We start from the raw sequence: 19,929 nt of genomic DNA on the forward strand, positions 1-19,929 counted from the left end.
TAAATAAAATCATACAAATCATTTTAACAAAGTTATCTGTCATAACAGTCCCATGAAGGTTTACTGGATTGAGAATAAAAAGAAGTGACTTCTATGGTAAAGCCATCTGTTAATGAATAGTTTGTGGAAAAGCTTGGATATACATAGAAATTCCAAATGATTACGTTGTTTTTTTGTTTTACCTGAAAAATTGTAAGAGTGAGTGATTTGATGTGATACTATTATTTGAAATGACATACCTCTTTTACAAATTCTTTTTTCCATCCCTTTAATAACAGATCATGCAAAAAAAAAAAAAAAAAAGAAAAAAAAAATGTTAAAAAATCGAAACGTATCCAAATCTTCTAGCAAATCATTCATTAATAAGTGGCTTTATCAATATATTCGGAAATTCATCACGATCGTTCAGGCAAGCGTAAACTTTTAAAGTTTTGCTCAAAAAGCAAACAATAATTAAGTAAATTAACCATTGCATTCAACATTTTTGCTAAACAAATTTTCTGAAAATTATGAAAACTGCAGAATATTTCGATATCATTTTACTTTAAGAAAATGATCAGAATCAAAATTACTGTCGTATTGAAATGATCAAATTTTTTTACCAGTAATAAGCTAAATGACAAAGTTCTAAAAAAAAAAAAAAATTTCAACTAGTTTCAGAATAATAAAGATGAAAAATACTACTACCACTGTAAAAAAATGGTAATGAGTTCAAATTGTGAAATGGAGAAAATGTGGAATCTTCCTGCAAACTTCATACATCACCGGATTGATATTTTATTGATCGTAATGAATTATCCCGTTTTTTCTCATTTATTCGAGATTCAAATTTTGAACCAAGCCAATAATTTTCCTGAGAATTATGAAAGCTGCAAAATATTTCAAAATTTCAATTTCAAATTGATCAGGAAAAAAAAAAAATTAAAAGGATGATCGAATTTTATGACTTTCAGGAGGGAATGAGCCCTAGACACCTCACGAATTTATTACTAATCCTTCACGAATATCCTAGATTTTATCAAATTGAAATCCTAAGATCACACAAATTTCCTTGTACCTACATGTGTGAACATACCAGAAATTTGAGCAGTTGGATAATCAGCTATAACCAAATAATTATTAAAGTCAACAATATGCATTAATTAAAAATGCTATTTCAAATTCACTCACCTCATACTGTCCAAACAAAATGTATGAGACTATATTTACCAAGTGTAGAAGATGTAACCACATTCATGATCATAGATTACTCAATTCTCATACTACTAATGACGATGATGTTACGCATCGCTCATTTGTAAGTTACAAGCCAGTGGGCCGTTAATATACATTAAACTGTCATTGCATTAAAGCTTAATTATTATTTGTATTTCGCTAAATGATGAAATCAATATAATAATTAAACCAAAACAAAACAAGGATGTATGAAGAAAACAGAAGCATAAGCATTCTTACAATAAGATTTTCTTTTTACAATTCAATATTTAAAAATGGACAATCGATGTTTGGTTTTTTTTCCTTTTTAAAATATTTTAAAGACGATATGAATTCTTAGACAACAAGTAAAACAAAGTGCCGTGCATCTAAAAAATACCATAATTTCTCACCAACAAAGAACACCTTTTTAAAAATCTGTACTTGATTATTTTAAACGCATTTATCTATTCAGCTCAACGACTGATTAAATCAACAAAAATAGTGAGCAGTTATGCTCCAAAACGAGGTAACCGTAGCAGCGGAAGCGGAATAAAGACAAGAATTGGGCTGAACTGAAACTGAAAAAAAAAGTAGTCGCTCATCTAAAAGGGTCTGCATAATAACATAGGTTCTCGCTCATTAGCAATTCACAAACTTCTGCAAGGTGCAAAAGAATATAAGATGAAATATAAAATGAAAATAAAGACTCACAAAAGACAACCACGATTAAGTTAATGAGAAAATATAAAGAGAGAGTGAGGCATATATTAATCATAAAAGCGCCTAAAGCGACTTCCTGATATTTGATAAAAAATGACCTAAAAGTAAAAGTAATTAAAGTTTCGAATATGACCTGAACTTACCGAAATTTCTAGATAGGAAAAACAAGCAAGTAAATCTCTCCGAAAACTAGATCATCATATTTAGCTATCTTTGCAAAGGAAAATTTTTAAAGATGCGAGAATTTCAACTGCTTTCATTTTCACCATCATCATCATTCTCGTCATCTTCATCATTATTTACTCCAACGATATCCTTCTTCTTCGTACTATCATCATCCTGCTTTATATTTCCATCATCACCATTACCATTATTATTACTACTCTCAGCTTCCAATCGTGCTTCTTCTTCCGCTTCAAATTTTTCCAAAGCAGCCCGTTCTTCCTCATCCAAAAACTTTGGCTCGATAATATGAGCAGCGAGATCCTTCATTAAGCCGAAAGCAAGAAAACGTTTCTTGAAAATCTTCATAAGAGGTTCATCGGGCAACACATAACGTTTATCCTGAAAAACTAATATAACATTTTTTATATTAAAACGGAAAGAATAAACGATTACCCATTTCCGATTTACGATTCAAAAAGGAAAAGAAGAAACTTCAGCGTCGGTCGCATGAAGTCGGAACTTTTGTAACTGCTTAAATGAGGGCAACATACTTTTGGATCAAGTAAATTATTGCTCCGAAAATATGCCCACATTGCTTTAATCACATCACAGCGTCGCATGTATCGCTTACCACATACTGCAGCAAGATCCTCTGTCAATGCGCAATAAACATTATATGGACCCTAAGAATAACAATAGTATGAGACTCAAAAAAGAATATCAACGTCATAAAAAATGTGAAACATATAAAAATTTTCATGAAGGAAAAAAAAATGCAAAAATATGAAAAAAAGAAAATTTGCAACTTATATATAAAATAGAAATAAAAATGAAAATCGTTAGCTATACAACTCCGCTTTAATCACCTCATCGCAAAATGTTTAATCACTCAGTGTAAAGGTTCAGTCACTAATATACATTTTGTGTTGAAACAGAAAGAATAAACGATTAACTCATTTTCGACGTTTTTGTTTTTTACGTATTACTTTATATTAATTAAATATATGTCAGAAAGAGACATATACCGTTTACTGGGAAGATATTAACAAACTTTACCAAGCAATTAAAACACTGCACTCAATTTGGTCCTAGCCTAAAATACTGCTTTATTGCATAAAAACATCTCTTAGTACACTTTAAATCATTGTGATTTTCATAAAAATATAATAAAAATATGAAGGAGATCCCTCAATACATTCCACAAATCATTTTTCATTTATAAATAGTAAACTTTAGACCTTCTTTTTGCGAGGCTTTGATCCACCTTCAATATTTCCTTTGTTCCTTTTCTTAGTAGTTTGTCTTGTTACCGCTGCTCTTCGCCTCTTTTGACCAACTTCCAGTAATTCTGCTTCTGAATCTGAAGACTTCCGCTTCCTCGTTTCCTAAAATCTTCAGTTGAATAAATCCAAGGTTCGGTCAATATACTGATAGATCTTCATTATGGAAATCTTGATAAAAGCTCACAAAAATTTTTAACCATCTGAACGTAGTTATAAGATGCAAAGCTTTCATTCAGAAGCAGTCCAGAAAAAAAAAAAAAAGAATTACAGGATGAAAACAAATATACAGACCTTAACTTTCTTTCTTGGTGCGCGGTCTGTAAAAACAACTGCATCATCTGATTCTGAATCCGATTTGTTATTTGTTTCTGCCTTCTGTTTCTCGGCACTATTTCTTTCAATTATCTTTAATAATTCTCAATGAGACAAAAAGTTACTGTAAACTGAGAAGAGAGAATTTCCAGATATCTTAGTGATATAACTTCACTGTAATAATAGCGCAAAACCATACATCCATTGTGATTTTATCGATTGCAGCTTTATGGTCTGTAAAGTCCACATCGAATGTTTCCTTCAGTTTTTCTCGAATTATTCGACTTGTCAGTTTATCCATCCCTGAAAAATCCAAACAACCTTTCTTAAGTTAAAAATCTACTACGTTTAAAAAGAAGACAGAAATTATTCCACTTTAAATTTCAAGCGGTCTTTTTGAACTTAAAAAATTCGAAATTATATGAAAAAAATGTAACGCACCAAACTGTTGTATTTGTCTTGCAACTGCATCCCGTATACGCTCTTCTGCTATCGGCAATCCGATGCTCCCCTTAACATCTACCATTCTTGCAAATGCTCGCAAATAAATTTCCGAATGTAAATGGTTGGAATCAAAATGAAAAACAAGTTCCTACAATCAGTTTTTTAAAGCAAGCATATCCAATCTCAAATAATCCATTGACATTATGACCTTTCAGAGATAAGGCAACTAAAATCAAGCAACCTGAATCAAAAAAAGGTAGCATAACAGTCATTTCACGAATTTATAACATTATCCTTAACATTAATTTGAAAACAACTAGCCAAAAGTTGAGAAAGAGCAATTTTGACATTGTCATCTTCTAATGATGTTTTTACCACTATTATCTTCTAATAATATTTTATCTCTGCATACCAATATAGAGCAACTAACTAAATCGAATAAAAGAGATAAAGACATGGAATGAACTAATAGCACATTCCTTCCTCATTTCTCATTTATACGCCTTTCATGAGAAATCACTAGCATATCTCGCAATTTTCATTATTCATAATTTTACTTAATTTCCAATTTCATTTAAAGTTTTGAATTCTGAAGTGCTATCCCAAGTCAATTTAAATCTAATTACGGTTCACTTCAAATATGCCCTCGTTTCATTGCAATGCAAGATGTCTTCAATACGTGACCTATGAATGATATAGACATGATTTGCAGATGGTGTCACGTGATACATCTGTATATGTACACGTCAGACGAAACGGGCAGGACGTCTCCTCACGTCCCCACGTATCCCTCACAGAACGTGTTAAGCAATTCACGCGGAAAGCTAGCCACACCCACAGAACAAGCCATCATTCTAGAACTACATTCAACTTTAGTAGCTTAATGTATCTAAAATGTTGAATGGCCGTACGGTAATTGATGGATGGTGAATTGCCCGTTTGTATTGCTGGATGAAAATTAGTAAGTATTATTACTTCTTTAGTGTGTAAGAAACTTCTGGGGCAATTACGGGTTATGACGTTTCCCTTACTTTCATATATAGATTAGATGCTATATCTCTATGGTATTCATCCAATATTTTTTTAGCAAAGCTTTCTACAGCTTTACAGGTTAAAAATAATGGAACTGGATATCGCCAAGCACTTTCAACAGTTATTAAATGGCAATGAAAACTTAAAATCGACAGGTCAAGCAGCTATTGAAACGTTAATGCGATGCATTGAGATTTCTAAAGGTTTCTTTTTTTTTCAGTCATTTTGTTTTAATTTGCTTTCTCTTATTCATGGATTTGCTTTATTCCTTCGAGAAGAGACAAAAATATGCTTTAAATTTTAGCAAAAACGGTAAATGAACTGACAGATGAATTGAGGAATGCAGTGGTTGCTATGTCAACAACTGACCATAGTATACCATCTATTCGAAGTGCTAGCGAATTATTTTTAAGGTTTGGTTTAACAAATGGTAATCGTAATCAGCCTTATAAAATGTTTTTCTTGAAGCTTTTCTTTAATGTGATTAACAGTGGGGATAGGATGGACATAATATGCTGTGTGCGATGCAGAATGAAAAAAATGCTTTCAGAAAGTTTACAAGTAGATTAAATCAGATATGAAATGCATTTCTTCTTATTAAATTAGCACCAGTAGTTATAGGTTTATATCACTTGCTACACCTGAAGAGAATGCACAGGAATTTAGTATTTTAATGCGTAAATACAAGGAGCGCGGAAATATTTTTATTGAGCGAGTTGAACTGAGCAAAACGCTGATAGCTTGTTTTGCAGTGCCTTTTATTCGAAACAGTATGGTAACTTTCTTATCAAATAATTTATTCTTTATCTTCCATTTACTTTAAATATGTTTTCGGATTGGTAACTATTAGTACCATCTCGTCGAAATCTTTTGTTCTGTCTTTGGTCGGGTTTAAAATGACGAAAAGTTTAAAACTCTACTATTTTTATGACTAAACTAAATCTAATGAAGGAGGAGGAAAACTTTAAAATTCTACAAGTTATTAAAATTACTACTGCTCAATATTGAAAATCTTAAATTTTTAGCGCATACTTACCCATTCATACAGTAAGGTTGTATTGGAAGTGTTGTTACATGCTAGGAGAAATGGCGTTAATGCACATGTTTTCGTTACAGAATCTTGCCCAGATAAATCAGGTAGTTTTGTTTTTTTTTTTTTTTTTTTCTAGCAATTCTTCCAGAGTTTGTAGTTTATTTTTATTCATGTTTGATGGACATTGCGTTAGCTTGCTCTTTAATCATTACAAATTGTGTGATATAAACTTCTGTCGAACTAACAGGTGATCTTCAGGTAATGTTATGATTAAAGCATTAAAAGATGCTGGAATTCACTGCACATTAATATTGGACGCCGGAGTTGGGTATACTTTAATTCATGACATTTAAATAGTTGGATATTCGTTTCTTTTGGATGTAATTTGCGTTATTCTTTTGTTAATAAATATAAACGTAGCGGTGTAACTATCAAAATATTGTCTCTTATAACTGAAAATAAAGATCAGGAATGCTGAGACTGATAATTTGATATGCAGTATTTGAGATCATAGTACTTACTATTCTTTATTCTAATTAAAACTATCATGATTTATTTTCTTGGCCCTACAGAAACTCCTTACGCTGGGTAGGAAAATTGAGTGTAGTTCATTAACAAATCTTAGAATACTATATTTTCTAAAAGTTAATGGTTCTTTATTCCAGTAGAATGTTGTAGATATATAATGGAAACAATTGATTTGGTAATGGTTGGTGCAGAAGGTGTTATGGAAACTGGTGGTATCATAAACAAAATTGGTACACATCCGTTGGCAGTATGCGCGAAAGCAATGCATAAACCATTTTTTGTTATGGCGGAAAGTATCAAATTTGTGAAGGAATATCCTTTAAATCAGAATGATATACCTATTGAATTCAAGGTTTGACTTATTTTTCTTTTTTGTTAATCATTTCCCTAGTCGTTCTAGAGAAATTTTATTGTTAATTTTTTTCATTGATTGTGTTTTTTCTTGTGAAGGAAGGCTATAAGTTATCAAATATTTGTTTAGATTTTTTTGATTTTTTCGGATTATCTATTCCGACGAAAAATGGTACAAATCTTCACCATTCGTTTAAAGTTTGAATTAAGTGTTAATGTAATCTTCAGTATGCGGCTTCAACTTTGACAAAACATAAGTTTGACGGTGATTTTTCAAGTGAGCATCCACTTGTCGACTATACTCCACCACAATATATAAATTTGCTTTTCACCAATCTTGGTATTTTGACACCTGCGGCTGTTGGTGATGAACTTATTAAACTATATGTATAATGTGGTATAATGTGGTTATTTTTATTGCCAACTAGGAAATTTTTCTCTCAATTCTTATGAGTTACAAAAGCATATCTTATCAAATTTTCTAATAGTTCTCTTGGAATAGGAGCATCGTTTTTGCTGTTAATACATTTTACGTTCCTGATCCATTTCACTCTTAATTATTCGGCATGTCAAATTCAGTGATGATTTTTTTTTCCTGATGAAAAGGAATTTTGAAATAATCACTAATTTTCATCAATAGATTTCTATCCCTTCGGTTCGATTTTAATAAAGAATTGTAATTTTGTTACTTTAGTAATTAAAGCATCGTGTTAAGTAATTGACTTGAAATGAAACAACTAAGTTAATAGCAGAAGCAGTCAAAACGGCTAAATCAAATGCAAATGTGTAAAAATCCGTTAAGCGAATGTTTTTTTTTATAATCAAATCCGATCAGAGTTTGCCTTCTAGCAATAAGTAAACCTTTTTATGAGAAAAACCGTTTATATACATAGTAAAAGAACTACTACTTAGGAAAGCCGATGATCAATGAAAAGCAATATTATGCAGGAATGTATGCAAATTGTTGTTTCATCCTTACCACTTCTTATATATGTATATTTGTGTATAGTGGTTTACGTTTTTTAAGCGTTTATACAGATCTCCTACCGTTTTTGTTTATGAGACCTGCATTTTTCATTCATAAATGCTATATTTGTTGATACAGATAAAAGAAATCCTTAAATGATTATTTTTCTAAAACATAACACTGAACAGCTCAAGTTCATCAAGCAGTATTTATCAAAATCACACATTAATGGTTTATTCGTTTAAATTGCTTATCCTGATGAAAAAGAATCATGAAATACTCACTTTAAAAAGACGCATTCGATTGTGTGTTTGGAGAGATGTTCTTAATATGTTATGAAGTAGGAAGCATAGTTCAAGCAATAGGTGATCGAAACATTCATTTTAAAAAAGCAACTTTTCTTGTTATTCACATGGTTAACTTTAATTCCTACACGGAAAAATTAATTGGACATTTGGCACGGCTGTGGTATCTTTGGAAGTGAATCTAGGCATAAGTTCGATATAACGATCAGTTGAAATGTGTTCCTTTTGCTGCACTGCATGGTTTATTCGACAGCCACAGAAAGGTGGCTGAACATTTGATCCTTGGTGCTAGTAATTTTTCGAGTCACTGCATTACTTTTATATTATTATGAAAGGAATTTTGTGATATTATGCCACGATGAAAAATTAGTGACTTAAATTGACGACCTGAAACATGGCTCAAATTACAACGTTCCCTATCGGAGTAAATGATTCGGATGTCTAGCTTTCTTAATTTACAAAAGTCAGTTTTTCCGGATAACCGTTCCTTTTTTTTATAATCAATTCTTCCATTACTCTAATCATCCTCTCTTTCCAGTTCAATCGCTTAATTTATTTCGATGTGAACCAACAATAAGGACAATTGATTGGCTTGGTGGATTTCAAAAATATAATCCTTGAATTACCAGTACTACTTTTTTCGAATTGAATTAACAGAAAACGGAAATGTTAAACTGATGTCGATTATAAAAAAAAAAGTAGCGTACCTGTTAGATGATGTGGTAGAGGTGTACTTTTCATTTTCCTTTATGAACAATCGCCAATAAACTATTAAAATGGAATACACAGTAAACATAAAACGAGAAACAAACAAATAAATAATGCAAAGAAATGAGAAACGAAACGAATGTGTTGCAAGGAATTTTAGATTAAAACTTTATCAAGTAGCAAAATATCTGAAATGACGAAAAATTTTGAATGTCAAGCTTCCTTAAAGACTGATGAGTAAACAAAACCACTGTTGTTGCTTTTTCGAAAAAAAAAGTTTAACTTGAAAGTCTTGAAGCTTAATCTAGTATGATGGAAAGTCAACAAAAAAGAATAATGAGCAAATGGTGCAATCACATTCCTTTTTTATCCACCCTAATTAATTCTTTGCTAAGGAAAAAACAATATGGTTTCTTGCATATGACTTTTAAGTGAACTAAGCCAAACTGTAACAATTCTCATGGATCTAATATACTCAGCTAACTTTTCAAATATTTTCACTCCCACGGAATTTGGAAATTTAATGATACAGTACAAAAACCGTAGAAGTTATCATTTAAAGCGTTTCAATGATTTTAAATATAAGACAAACAATTAATTTAGTCATATTAATTAAATACTTTTTAGTTCAGTTGTCGTACCTTTTTGGAAGAGTAAACTGTCAAAGCAATCTCTACAGAGTAGTCTAAATTAACGCTAATAAAAGTACCTGCAATAAGTAAGAATTTGAAATCCGTTTTGAAAATTTTTCCTGAAGAAATTCATTTACGCTTAGGATTGCTTAGATATTTAAAATCATTGAAATGCTTTAAATGATAATTTCTACGGTTTTTGTACTGTTCCAAATTCCGAGGGAGTGAAAATATTTGAAAAGTTAGCTAAGTATATTAGATCCATGAGAATTGTTATTTCTTCATCTTTTTGATTTCTCTTTTTTCTCCTTTTTGACCGCACCACAGTAACTCTTTCTCTTGTGCTGCACGCAAGTAAGTCAACAGAGGGATCGATCAATTTGCCCTCTTGCACAAAACTGACTCTTCTAGTGGTGCATGACAAATGCGCTCCTATGGAGTGTGTATAAGGACGAGACCTAGCAATTGTCACGTCTCTCTTCCACTCCTCAACCTGACAAGACCGCCCCGCTAAGACTATACATGCAAATTTTGAATGAGATAATACTTGTTTGCGTGTTATATCGTTGTTATGCAAGAATTGTGCGAGAATAAATAATACAGTATGTAGAATATTTTGTATCATTGAAACGACTGTGGATTTGCAGAAAACCTGAATTCTTTCTTCCTGTCAATTCCAGAAAAATAATTTCATATCATTTAGACAACGACGGACCTATGCTGATTTATGGGTTTATAAATGATTGTAAGTTTAGACTGCAAATGACTAAACGTATGCAACCTTTTTCTTCTCAAAATCTGAAAAAAACAAATATGAAATATTTAAAGAGACTAATTTGCATAAATTCATTTGTCATATTTATTTCATTAGAAATCAAATTATCAAAACAACAAAATGCTTCGCTTGTGCAGTTCTAAACAAAATGTTGCAGATGATTATTTACCGATGAAGAGGATAAAAATATCTCAGATTTGTTGGTATTTTTGAACTTATTCAATCAAAGCCATTTTCCAACCTGAATCTTCACTTCATATCTATTTCCAACCTGAATCTTCACTTCATATCTATTTCCAACCTGAATCTTCACTTCATATCTATTTCCAACCTGAATCTTCACTTCATATCTATTTCCAACCTGAATCTTCACTTCATATCTATTTCCAACCTGAATCTTCACTTCATATCTATTTCCAACCTGAATCTTCACTTCATATCTATTTCCAACCTGAATCTTCACTTCATATCTATTTCCAACCTGAATCTTCACTTCATATCTATTTCCAACCTGAATCTTCACTTCATATCTATTTTTTCTTTCATTCGTTACATCAATATTACTTCATTTTGTTTGCATATTAAATTTCCTTTCGACATTCTACATCATCTTTTCCCTTTTTTTTCAACTTATTTCTAAGCCAATTCTTCCATTCTCTATAGTAACAGATTTATTAATCAGCTATAGAGAATTTACTGATTTATTCGATAGCTCAAGAACTTTAAATATAAGTTGGAAAATAAGATCAATTTTAAAATTTACATTTCGAATACAATGAATAAAGAAGAGATGTAGCTGAAGGAACAATTCAGGTAAGCATTCAATTTTTTCAAATTTCCATGAAGTAATCAACTCTTCTATCAGCACGAGAAATTGATTTTATCATCTAAGAAAAGGGTAACCGTTTGAAAATAATCATTTGAAGACGAAAAAGGAACGTGCTATCATAAGAAAATAACACATTGATCCAAAGTATCACTGGAAAAATACTGATATTCCGCGAATTGTGTTCTACGGTATTAAATAAAAGGTAGAACAGAGAGAGAGAGAGAGAGAGAGAGAGAGAGAGAGAGATTTTACTGTTGAAAGAAAAGAATGAATAAATTGATCATCTTTATAATCTGTATTTTATGAATGAAGTGATATTAAACAAAATAAGAATTATTGTATCAGAAAATATAAAATGATGTAGAACAATAAATCAATAAATGGCGTTGAAATGAGTTAAGCATTTTGTGTGTTCTTTTTTTTTTTACAGTTAAAGATGAAAGCTATCATTGTGATGAATGTGATCAGCGTAATCAATGTGGTACATGATTAAGCGTATACGAACAAAGAAATGGGAATAACCGAAATGCGAATTAAACCGAAAACGAAATTCGGGAAAGCATGATGAAGAGGTAATTCCACCATATTATCTTCATAGATTGCAAATGATTATTAAATGAAATTAAACAAGATAAATCGAAGTGATTAGTCAATGACTGATAGAAAAACTACATATTTAACTGGTGGATAAATCTGTTAATGTTTCAGTTATGATTAATATGCGACAAATATCAATACAGAGAAGTAGGATTTGCTTTTTACAGAATGAATTAGTAATCTAAATGTAAAAAAAAAAAAAAAAAAAAATTAATAATTTTTTGATCAGTTTATTGTCAGTTTCATTTAAATCATTAACAGGTTTATATCATTAATAAAATAGACCTGGAATATATTCAGGTTATTGCCACAAAATGCTTTTTAATGATAGATCATTTATGCAAATCAGGTAATATAAGCTTATATCATATCATGTAAAGTTTGACTTTTTGGACAAGATAAAATTGAATATAGATGGTATAATGAAAGTTATATTTAAGAATTTTCAAAAAATAAAAAAGCAGGATATTTGAAGGATAGTGTTTGAATGAACTTTTGGATAGTCTTTTAATCATTTATTTTGATCAGTTTATTATTCTGTTTACATCGAGTCAAAATTATTTTAAAAGAAGTCACATTTAATTTTTTTTTTCAATTTTTGAAATAAATTACGTAACATATTTCAAAACACTAAAAAAAATTGAAAAATTTTAAAAAGAATTTAAGATTTCAAATCAAAAAAGTCATAGCTGTAAATTAGGAAGAAGCTTATAATGTTTAAGTGGTACATTTGTCAATTTTACAAATCAGAAAATACCGGAAGAAAAACTAACTACCATTATTGGCATCCAAAATGTGACAGCACAATTCTTTAATATGCCCAAAATAATTTTTTGCTTTTTTTTTTTCGAAAAAAATTTGAAAAAAAAAACTTAAACTTTTAAAGTATTCAAATTTTATGTGATAATTAAAATTATTTTATTTATTAAATTGTTTCATCTGTAGCTAAAATAATTACGGCAGAATAATCCAGAACTCGATGATTAATTAGGAATGTAATCAGTAGAAGACAACTGCTAAGTTGAACACTGATTAAACTCAAACATTATATGATTTCATTTTTCATTCAAAAAATATATTTTAAGAGAGGACCTCTATTTTATTATATATTTGTCATATTTATCATGATCGATCCATAGAAATATTTTTTGTCACATTTGTTAATTTTGGGCAAATAAATGTCAGGCCAGTTGCTCCATTACATTTATGCTAAAACTTTTTTTCTTTCACGACATGTGGTACTTGAATTAATTTAAGAATTTAGGGAATCAAGAATGTTAGAATTAAACAATATTAGGAACAATTGATATAGTATTTGCTGTCTTTTTATTCAAAAATTTTAAATTGCAGACATACTGATTATCTCAAATCTCTTATTAATACACCAGTTCTAATTTTAATCCACAAGTACCTGTGATTATGTATTTAAACTTAAATTTCACAGCTATTAAATTTTTAAACTTCAAGCATATGATGTTTGATTTTCATAAAAATTAAATATCACATTTAAGCTGATGAAAATCACAATTTTTAAAATGTCACCTGTAACATTATTTATTTAAGTACAATTTCTCCCAGTAGTGAATGATTATCAGATAATCACTGCTTACTACACTCATAAACTGTAACTGAAACAGTTGGCGTCATAAAATACGAACACCAACTTCAATTGTCATCCTACAGAATCCCATATTTCGCTATTTCAATTATTTCAACAGCTGGTAGTATTCCTATTGCACTTATGTGTATTACAGTACTGTGATAATTTTCTACTGCCAAAATTTCCGTTTGCAAAATTCTATGGTTTATTAAGAACATTCTCAAGGTTCATATAAACAAAACTTGCAATGAACATTACTGAACCTTTCAAAGATCGAACATGAAATTCCAAAAAAAATTTAAAACTTCTAGGAAATCTAGAAAAAGCACTAAAAGAAAGGGTCCGTAACATAGCATAACAACAGATAACAATGAATCATTGCAATGGATGCTTATGAAAAAGTCGAGGAAATAAAAGTTTAAAATATGCAAATATCATATACGTGAAAATAGCTATATCCACAGTGACATTTAAAAATATTGTACAAGAATCTTCATTCAACTAAAATATTACTCAACAGAATAAAAAGTATAAAATATTACACAATTATGATGAAAGTATGAGTGTATTGTAAGATGCAAGCATTGAGAAAACAAATCGATACTTACAATTAGAAAAATTAATATAATTTGAACTCTGAAGACAGTAAAGTGAATAGCACCAGTAAAATATAAAAAGCTAACCTGAAATCAAATTTGAGTCTTAAATTCCTAATTTTTATGCATAGCTTTTAGCAGCGACACAACAAATCATATAAATTATTAAGCCGTTTTAAATTAATTAATTTACATAGCATTTTTACGTCGCATTTCTCTTAATATACATACATTTGTTTCCTGGCACTTCCTTAAATTGAAATCGGTTATGCCTAAAGTTAACGGTTGCTGCTTTTGAAAGTAATCTAAGCCTCGGCCAATGCGATAAGTCCAACCATTGTCAAATCTGAAAGGAAAAGTGATTTCAGTTCAACAGAGATTACTTCCGGATGGTAACATGAAAATTCGAAAGTGGCTAGCTTTCATGATCTAAATTCTAAATGCCACGGAATAATCATAATGGACCATGAAAAAATGCATTAACTGAAAAATATCTTTTTCAAAATAGTCCCGTTATAACTTACAAATAAGACAACCCTTTTGCAATTAATGAAAAAAATTCGAAATACTGGGTTTTGTGCCTAAAACACACATAAAAGTACGACCTAATTTCTCGATCATGCATGGTACCGCTACATTTCACTTTCAAAACTACATTTCGTAACATAAGATCAATCCTCAGCTGCCCCAACTGTAGCCACAGCTCGTGCAAAGCAGTTTGTTCTGCCTGCGTACAAAGCACAATTTCACGAAGATTAGGTGCTCCTGATACCAACAACTCGCAAAATGCAACTAAGTTTGTAATCTAAAATGAGGAAATTTTATAATCTTTCTCTAATAACAGAGCCAAACTACCGCTTAATAAAAAAATGTTATGTTATGAGAACTACCAAGTCTAATCTCACAATTCGATTCACTACAGCATGTGATCTAAAGTCACTGAAAAGATACTTTTGTATATATAGTTAGAACGATGAAAAGCTATTTCAAAATAAAAACAAACTAAATTGTAAGCAAAGGCAGCAAATATTTCAAATTCTTGTAAACAATGTTCAAATCAAAACAACTGAGGAGAAAAAAAGTTGAAATGTTGAATAAAGTTTTGAAATTTTTGATTTTTTGAAAAAATTTTTGATAAATTTTTTGGCTATCCAATAGTAACATTTCTATAACCAAAACCTGTGATTTATTTCGCAAATACGGTTCATCAACGATAACCGACTTCAACCGCTCATCGATGCCATCACTGAAGATTGTATCATAACCAAAACCCGTAGTACCATCTTTGATTCGAAATTCCTTGACTAATTTTAAATTAAATTGCTTCCGTTCTAATAGATTGTCTGATGCTTCAGCTTCAGCGAATACAGCACCCAAATTAAAGCTACCTGAGGAAAAAATTATTGGATAAGCTGACTGCATAATATCTCTATCCTAAAAGCAGAATAACAAGAGCTGATCTCTAAAAATGGGCAATAAAAGTTCTTTTCATTATAAAATTATAAATGTATATTTACGAACTTTATAATTACGAAGACATGTAATTATAAAATGTCCACGTAACAAGCATGAAATCAGGAATTTGATAGAACATAAATGTAAGTTGACCTAAACTGATTAATAGACTAAACAAAGAAAAACAGAATACCGATAGGCTGTCGTTTTTTAGTTGTGTCATTTTCTATCTGAGCATTGCTCTCACATGATGCTTCAGATGTGCATTCAGATATTTGTTCAACATCTTTGAGATCTTCAAAAAACAATCATTTAATAATGGATAAAAAGAATTAATTCAGCCCATATCTTGTTTAGGTTTAAGATTACTAGAAATACGGTTTTATCTAACGATGAATGATAATGGGCAATAAATCAATAAAGACAATGATATATAACAAGTATGTTTAACATGAAAGTGAAAAAGTAGGTACCATTAAAGTTTTGGTCTTGTTGAGAATTTGTTTTGAAACTTTTATTGCTCAATCTTTCGTAGATGGATGAATACTCATGACATCAGAAATACTACCTTATTCAATTCACTTAACAACACCCAACTGTTCAGTTAAATTATTTTCCAAATAATCTGTTTGAAAAATTACGTCTAAATTAATTAACACTGCATAAATATATCCTAAGTCTGCTCGATACTATCATGATAAAATGAAATTCACTTAAAAGAATATCCATGCATAACATATGGACTAAAATTTCCATAAAGTTATGCTGAATGCCATGACTGTGCCTTACAGTACTCTCTTAAGGAAAATACAAATAACAAACATTAGAATAATCTAACCATTAGTAAAAGTTGTACATTGCGACTCATTACTGATACCATCAGCTATCGTTGGTCTATCTTTCCTACAATCCATAAAAACCCTCCAAAAGGGTAATCCACCACCGCGATTCCGATCATTTGAGGCGTTGCAATTTTGAAATAAATAATGTGTCTCCATGGACATAGTTTAATTATGGTTATTGTTAACTGCAAATTTTTGAAACTGTAAGAAAATAATTAAAATTATATTAATTTTGCATTTATTCAAGTCTTTTATCCTTTATCCAGTACTCTTGTCTAAATCAAAGCCTTTGTACTGCAATTGATAGAATGCAAAAGCGGTCAAATAAGAGAGGAAAAATAGAGTAAAATTCAAGAATTTAAAATTTTAAGCGGAAGGAAATTACATTCACTGATTAAAATACTTCTATGCCACCAACTAGAATACCCAAAGGATACCTTCTAACCCTACTACATCCCCGCAGACCAACCCAAGCAGGCATTTTCCAACTTATTCTCTACCAGTTAATATCTCACCCCCTCCTTCTCTAACCATATTAACAACTGTGTCGTTTTCTCCCGTCTCTTCTACCACTAACTATCTTTTTGTCTTTCTAATTGCAAATAATAATACTAATAAAGAAGCAGGTAACACTCTCCTTCCTGCCATTTTTATCTCTGCCATCAATTCATATACTCTCTCGCACATCCCTCCATCTCTCCCCCAGCAATATACATAATTCAGATCAGAAATGTTCTGCGAAATACCAGCAACAATGGCTCGGTCACTTTTTTATTTACATAGATTATGGGTGAATGTTTGCTTCTCGACATAATTTCACTTTTTCCTTTTCCAATTGAATATTTAGGTATGATTGGCACATTCTGATAATTGCAAATTTTTATATAGACAGTATCATCTATACGTGTCGTTTGACTGGATGATACGTTACGTGTACGTTGCGTCTGTTTCGTTTCTTTACTCTTAGTGTTTCTCTTTATTGCATTGTATACCGTTGATTTCAGTTTTTCATTAAAATGGAATCGGAACTGGAGAAATTGGCTGATGAAATGTGAGATTTGGTTATTTCTGTTATGTATTATTGCTTTATCAATGTATGTAAACATGCATATTAACTTTTGTTTATTTCAAACCAAACAATAGAATGTAAAAGTAGTAATTGGACCATAAAGAAAGTACAGGTATTGATTTCTTTGAACATAAGTAATGAAGGATCTTACGATAATATAACCAAGGAAATTTCAGTTATGCCAAAATGTCTTGTTTTTTTATCATCTTTTCTAAAATTTTCCTAATTGTGTGGATGCTCAAATGTGATGCTCAACGATTTAACAAATCTCAAATATATTTAAATAGTAAGACTGAAGCAACTTAGTGGAGTTTTGTGTTTTATTTAAATAGATTAACAGATGGAGGCAGGGAAGAAATGCTTTAATTAAAGAATTTACCGGGTTGTAGGAAGTTTCAAGTGTTAGAGAAAATTTAGATAAAATAAAGAAAAAACTGTTCGATATGGAACAGCATTGATGTCTGCTATGCTTTCAGGGTGTCAAAGGAACAAGTGAAGGGGGTGCTCTGTGCTGATGAATCAGGCTTAAATGTATGTAGCCGTGGAACATTGAGTAATGCACCAGGTGATGCAGCGGTTGATTTATTGAAACTTGCTAGCAATTTGGAGCCGAATTTACCTATGTCTTCCATTGTCATTGAGCTTGCAGGTTTTTAGTTCATTTTTCTTCTAATAAATGTCAAAATTATCAAGGTGAAAAAATCTATAAGGTATCACCAGTCATTGGGAGTAGCAGCATTGGTTGAAAGTTTCTCATTAGCTGTGATATTTTAATAGTTCGTATAATTGGTAATAGAAGTAAAGTTGAATATTTAAAATGATGCAATCGTGATTATTGAACAAATAATTTTGGAATATATTCCCATAATATCATTATGTAACACAGGGAAGGTGTCGATAATTTATACCCCTGATTTGATTTACAGAAATATGAAGTATATTGTTTTACCGATCTGTTTAACCAATGAGTTTCACACTATTACAAAGTCAAAAAAAATTACAGGTATTGATGGAAGTGTACTCTCCATAACAAAAGAAGGAGTTTTAACAACAGCGATACATCGCACTGATAGGAAGAGTCGTGATTTTGATTAGTTCTGATAACTTTAGTTCTGATATCCCAATAGATTGACGATTTTTGTATTTATATTTATGGAGTGTTTTAAACAGAGATACCACAGGCAATGTGAGCATTTCGATTCACTATCAAAAAACCAGTCAAAAGATGAACTCATAAATTAATGTGTTGCAAGCTTTTTACATAGGATTACTAACATGCATCATACTATTGCCAGATGTACCACTTGACTTATTAATTGCCTTTATCATTTTATTTCCACTAACTTTAAATCGTTTATATATGTTTACCCATACATCCCTACCCGAGAGTACTACTTGCTTTGTAGAGAATTTGAATCCCTTCATTCTGTTTTATTCTGAAGTCTGCATGCAATGTACCTGCTTGGAAACGCTACTCTTTTGTTACAACTCAGACTACTTTCAGATTCACTAGCTTTATTCTGAACTGTCACGCTAACATGCCGTTTTCGTGTCATAGACCGTTGGTTTTTCAATTTTTCATTTTATTTACAGAATCAAGGTGAACATTCAGAACAATAGAAAAAGACTTCACTTGTTGCCGAAATTTCCAACAACTGAAAAACAATCGGAAAAAACAGGACATCAACGCAATGAAACATTACACGAAATAGGAGACATAATTTCGGGTCGAACAAAACAAATCTCATACAAAGCAGAAGAAAATATATTTCTTGCACATTCCGTGAAGTGTAACTGCTCGTATGAAAAGAGCAATTTAAAATAGTAAAAAAAAAAGAAACATTTCATCAAGACATCTTAAAGATACTGTAAAATAATTTGAAACAAGTTATGCAGAATTCACAGACATCACTTCTATAACCCTAGCAGTAATGTCTGATATGTTTTTAAGGTCCAAGACTCAGAAGACAAGTGCATTCATTTTCCGAAATGGTGCTTACATGAAATGAAAAAACGGATATGTATCCAACGTCACAGTAGGCCATCTGCTCAAAAAACGAAATCCACGAGCACCATTAATCCTACTGTTATTAGCAAGCAAACTAGCAGTAGGACAAATCACAATTAATTTGTGGTACAACATATTACACTTTGATAACCCCGTCCCTAGTGTGGAGTCAGAGCAAAATTTTGAGTCGGGTAGCAATCAACAATTGCACAACGGCAAATGTAACAAAAAAATTCGGAAAACCATAGGTTCCTAATCGGAATGGAAAAGTTACGAAAGAGGCTTACTTTTTAGAAAACACTACTAGTTTATGTAAAGATGAGAAAGTTTCCAGTGAGGTAATCTGGCATTTAGTGAAAAACAAGGAAACAGGCTCGTTTCGCATTGTGAATGTCACTGTATCAGATCTTTCGGTAAAAAAAAAAAAAGAAAAAAAAAAAAACAGAAACATAGACTGAGTAGCAGAACTTAAAGAACAGCG

At 30.9% G+C, this 19,929-nt stretch overlaps 4 protein-coding genes across 4 annotated transcripts; 2 read left to right on the top strand and 2 right to left on the bottom strand.

Annotated features, from left to right (window-relative positions):
• Positions 1-2,163: 2,163 nt before the first annotated feature.
• Positions 2,164-4,203, bottom strand: Bm5991 (SWIB/MDM2 domain containing protein; the record flags this gene model as incomplete). Its single annotated transcript, XM_043077501.1, has 6 exons — positions 2,164-2,481; positions 2,634-2,765; positions 3,321-3,467; positions 3,657-3,770; positions 3,877-3,980; positions 4,119-4,203. 6 exons carry the CDS (start codon positions 4,201-4,203, stop codon positions 2,164-2,166), a joined length of 900 nt encoding a protein of 299 aa, XP_042933435.1.
• Positions 4,204-5,241: 1,038 nt separating this feature from the next.
• On the top strand, positions 5,242-7,458 carry Bma-eif-2Balpha (Initiation factor 2 subunit family protein; the record flags this gene model as incomplete). Its single annotated transcript, XM_001895797.2, has 7 exons — positions 5,242-5,356; positions 5,458-5,566; positions 5,775-5,928; positions 6,179-6,290; positions 6,445-6,514; positions 6,865-7,066; positions 7,294-7,458. The coding sequence occupies 7 exons, from the start codon at positions 5,242-5,244 to the stop codon at positions 7,456-7,458; spliced, it is 927 nt and encodes a 308-aa protein (XP_001895832.1).
• A 6,805-nt stretch (positions 7,459-14,263) lies between these two features.
• Positions 14,264-16,533, bottom strand: Bm10045 (Uncharacterized protein; the record flags this gene model as incomplete). The annotated part of the gene is made up of 5 exons (XM_001895798.1): positions 14,264-14,420; positions 14,680-14,879; positions 15,254-15,462; positions 15,723-15,824; positions 16,368-16,533. The coding sequence occupies 5 exons, from the start codon at positions 16,531-16,533 to the stop codon at positions 14,264-14,266; spliced, it is 834 nt and encodes a 277-aa protein (XP_001895833.1).
• An 854-nt stretch (positions 16,534-17,387) lies between these two features.
• Bm10044 (Uncharacterized protein) lies at positions 17,388-18,535 on the top strand (the record flags this gene model as incomplete). Its single annotated transcript, XM_001895799.2, has 3 exons — positions 17,388-17,422; positions 17,917-18,089; positions 18,444-18,535. The coding sequence occupies 3 exons, from the start codon at positions 17,388-17,390 to the stop codon at positions 18,533-18,535; spliced, it is 300 nt and encodes a 99-aa protein (XP_001895834.2).
• Positions 18,536-19,929: the final 1,394 nt, after the last annotated feature.

Source organism: Brugia malayi (genome assembly GCF_000002995.4).
Source record: "Brugia malayi strain FR3 genome assembly, contig: Bm_v4_Chr1_scaffold_001, whole genome shotgun sequence".
Lineage (NCBI taxonomy): Eukaryota > Metazoa > Nematoda > Chromadorea > Rhabditida > Onchocercidae > Brugia > Brugia malayi.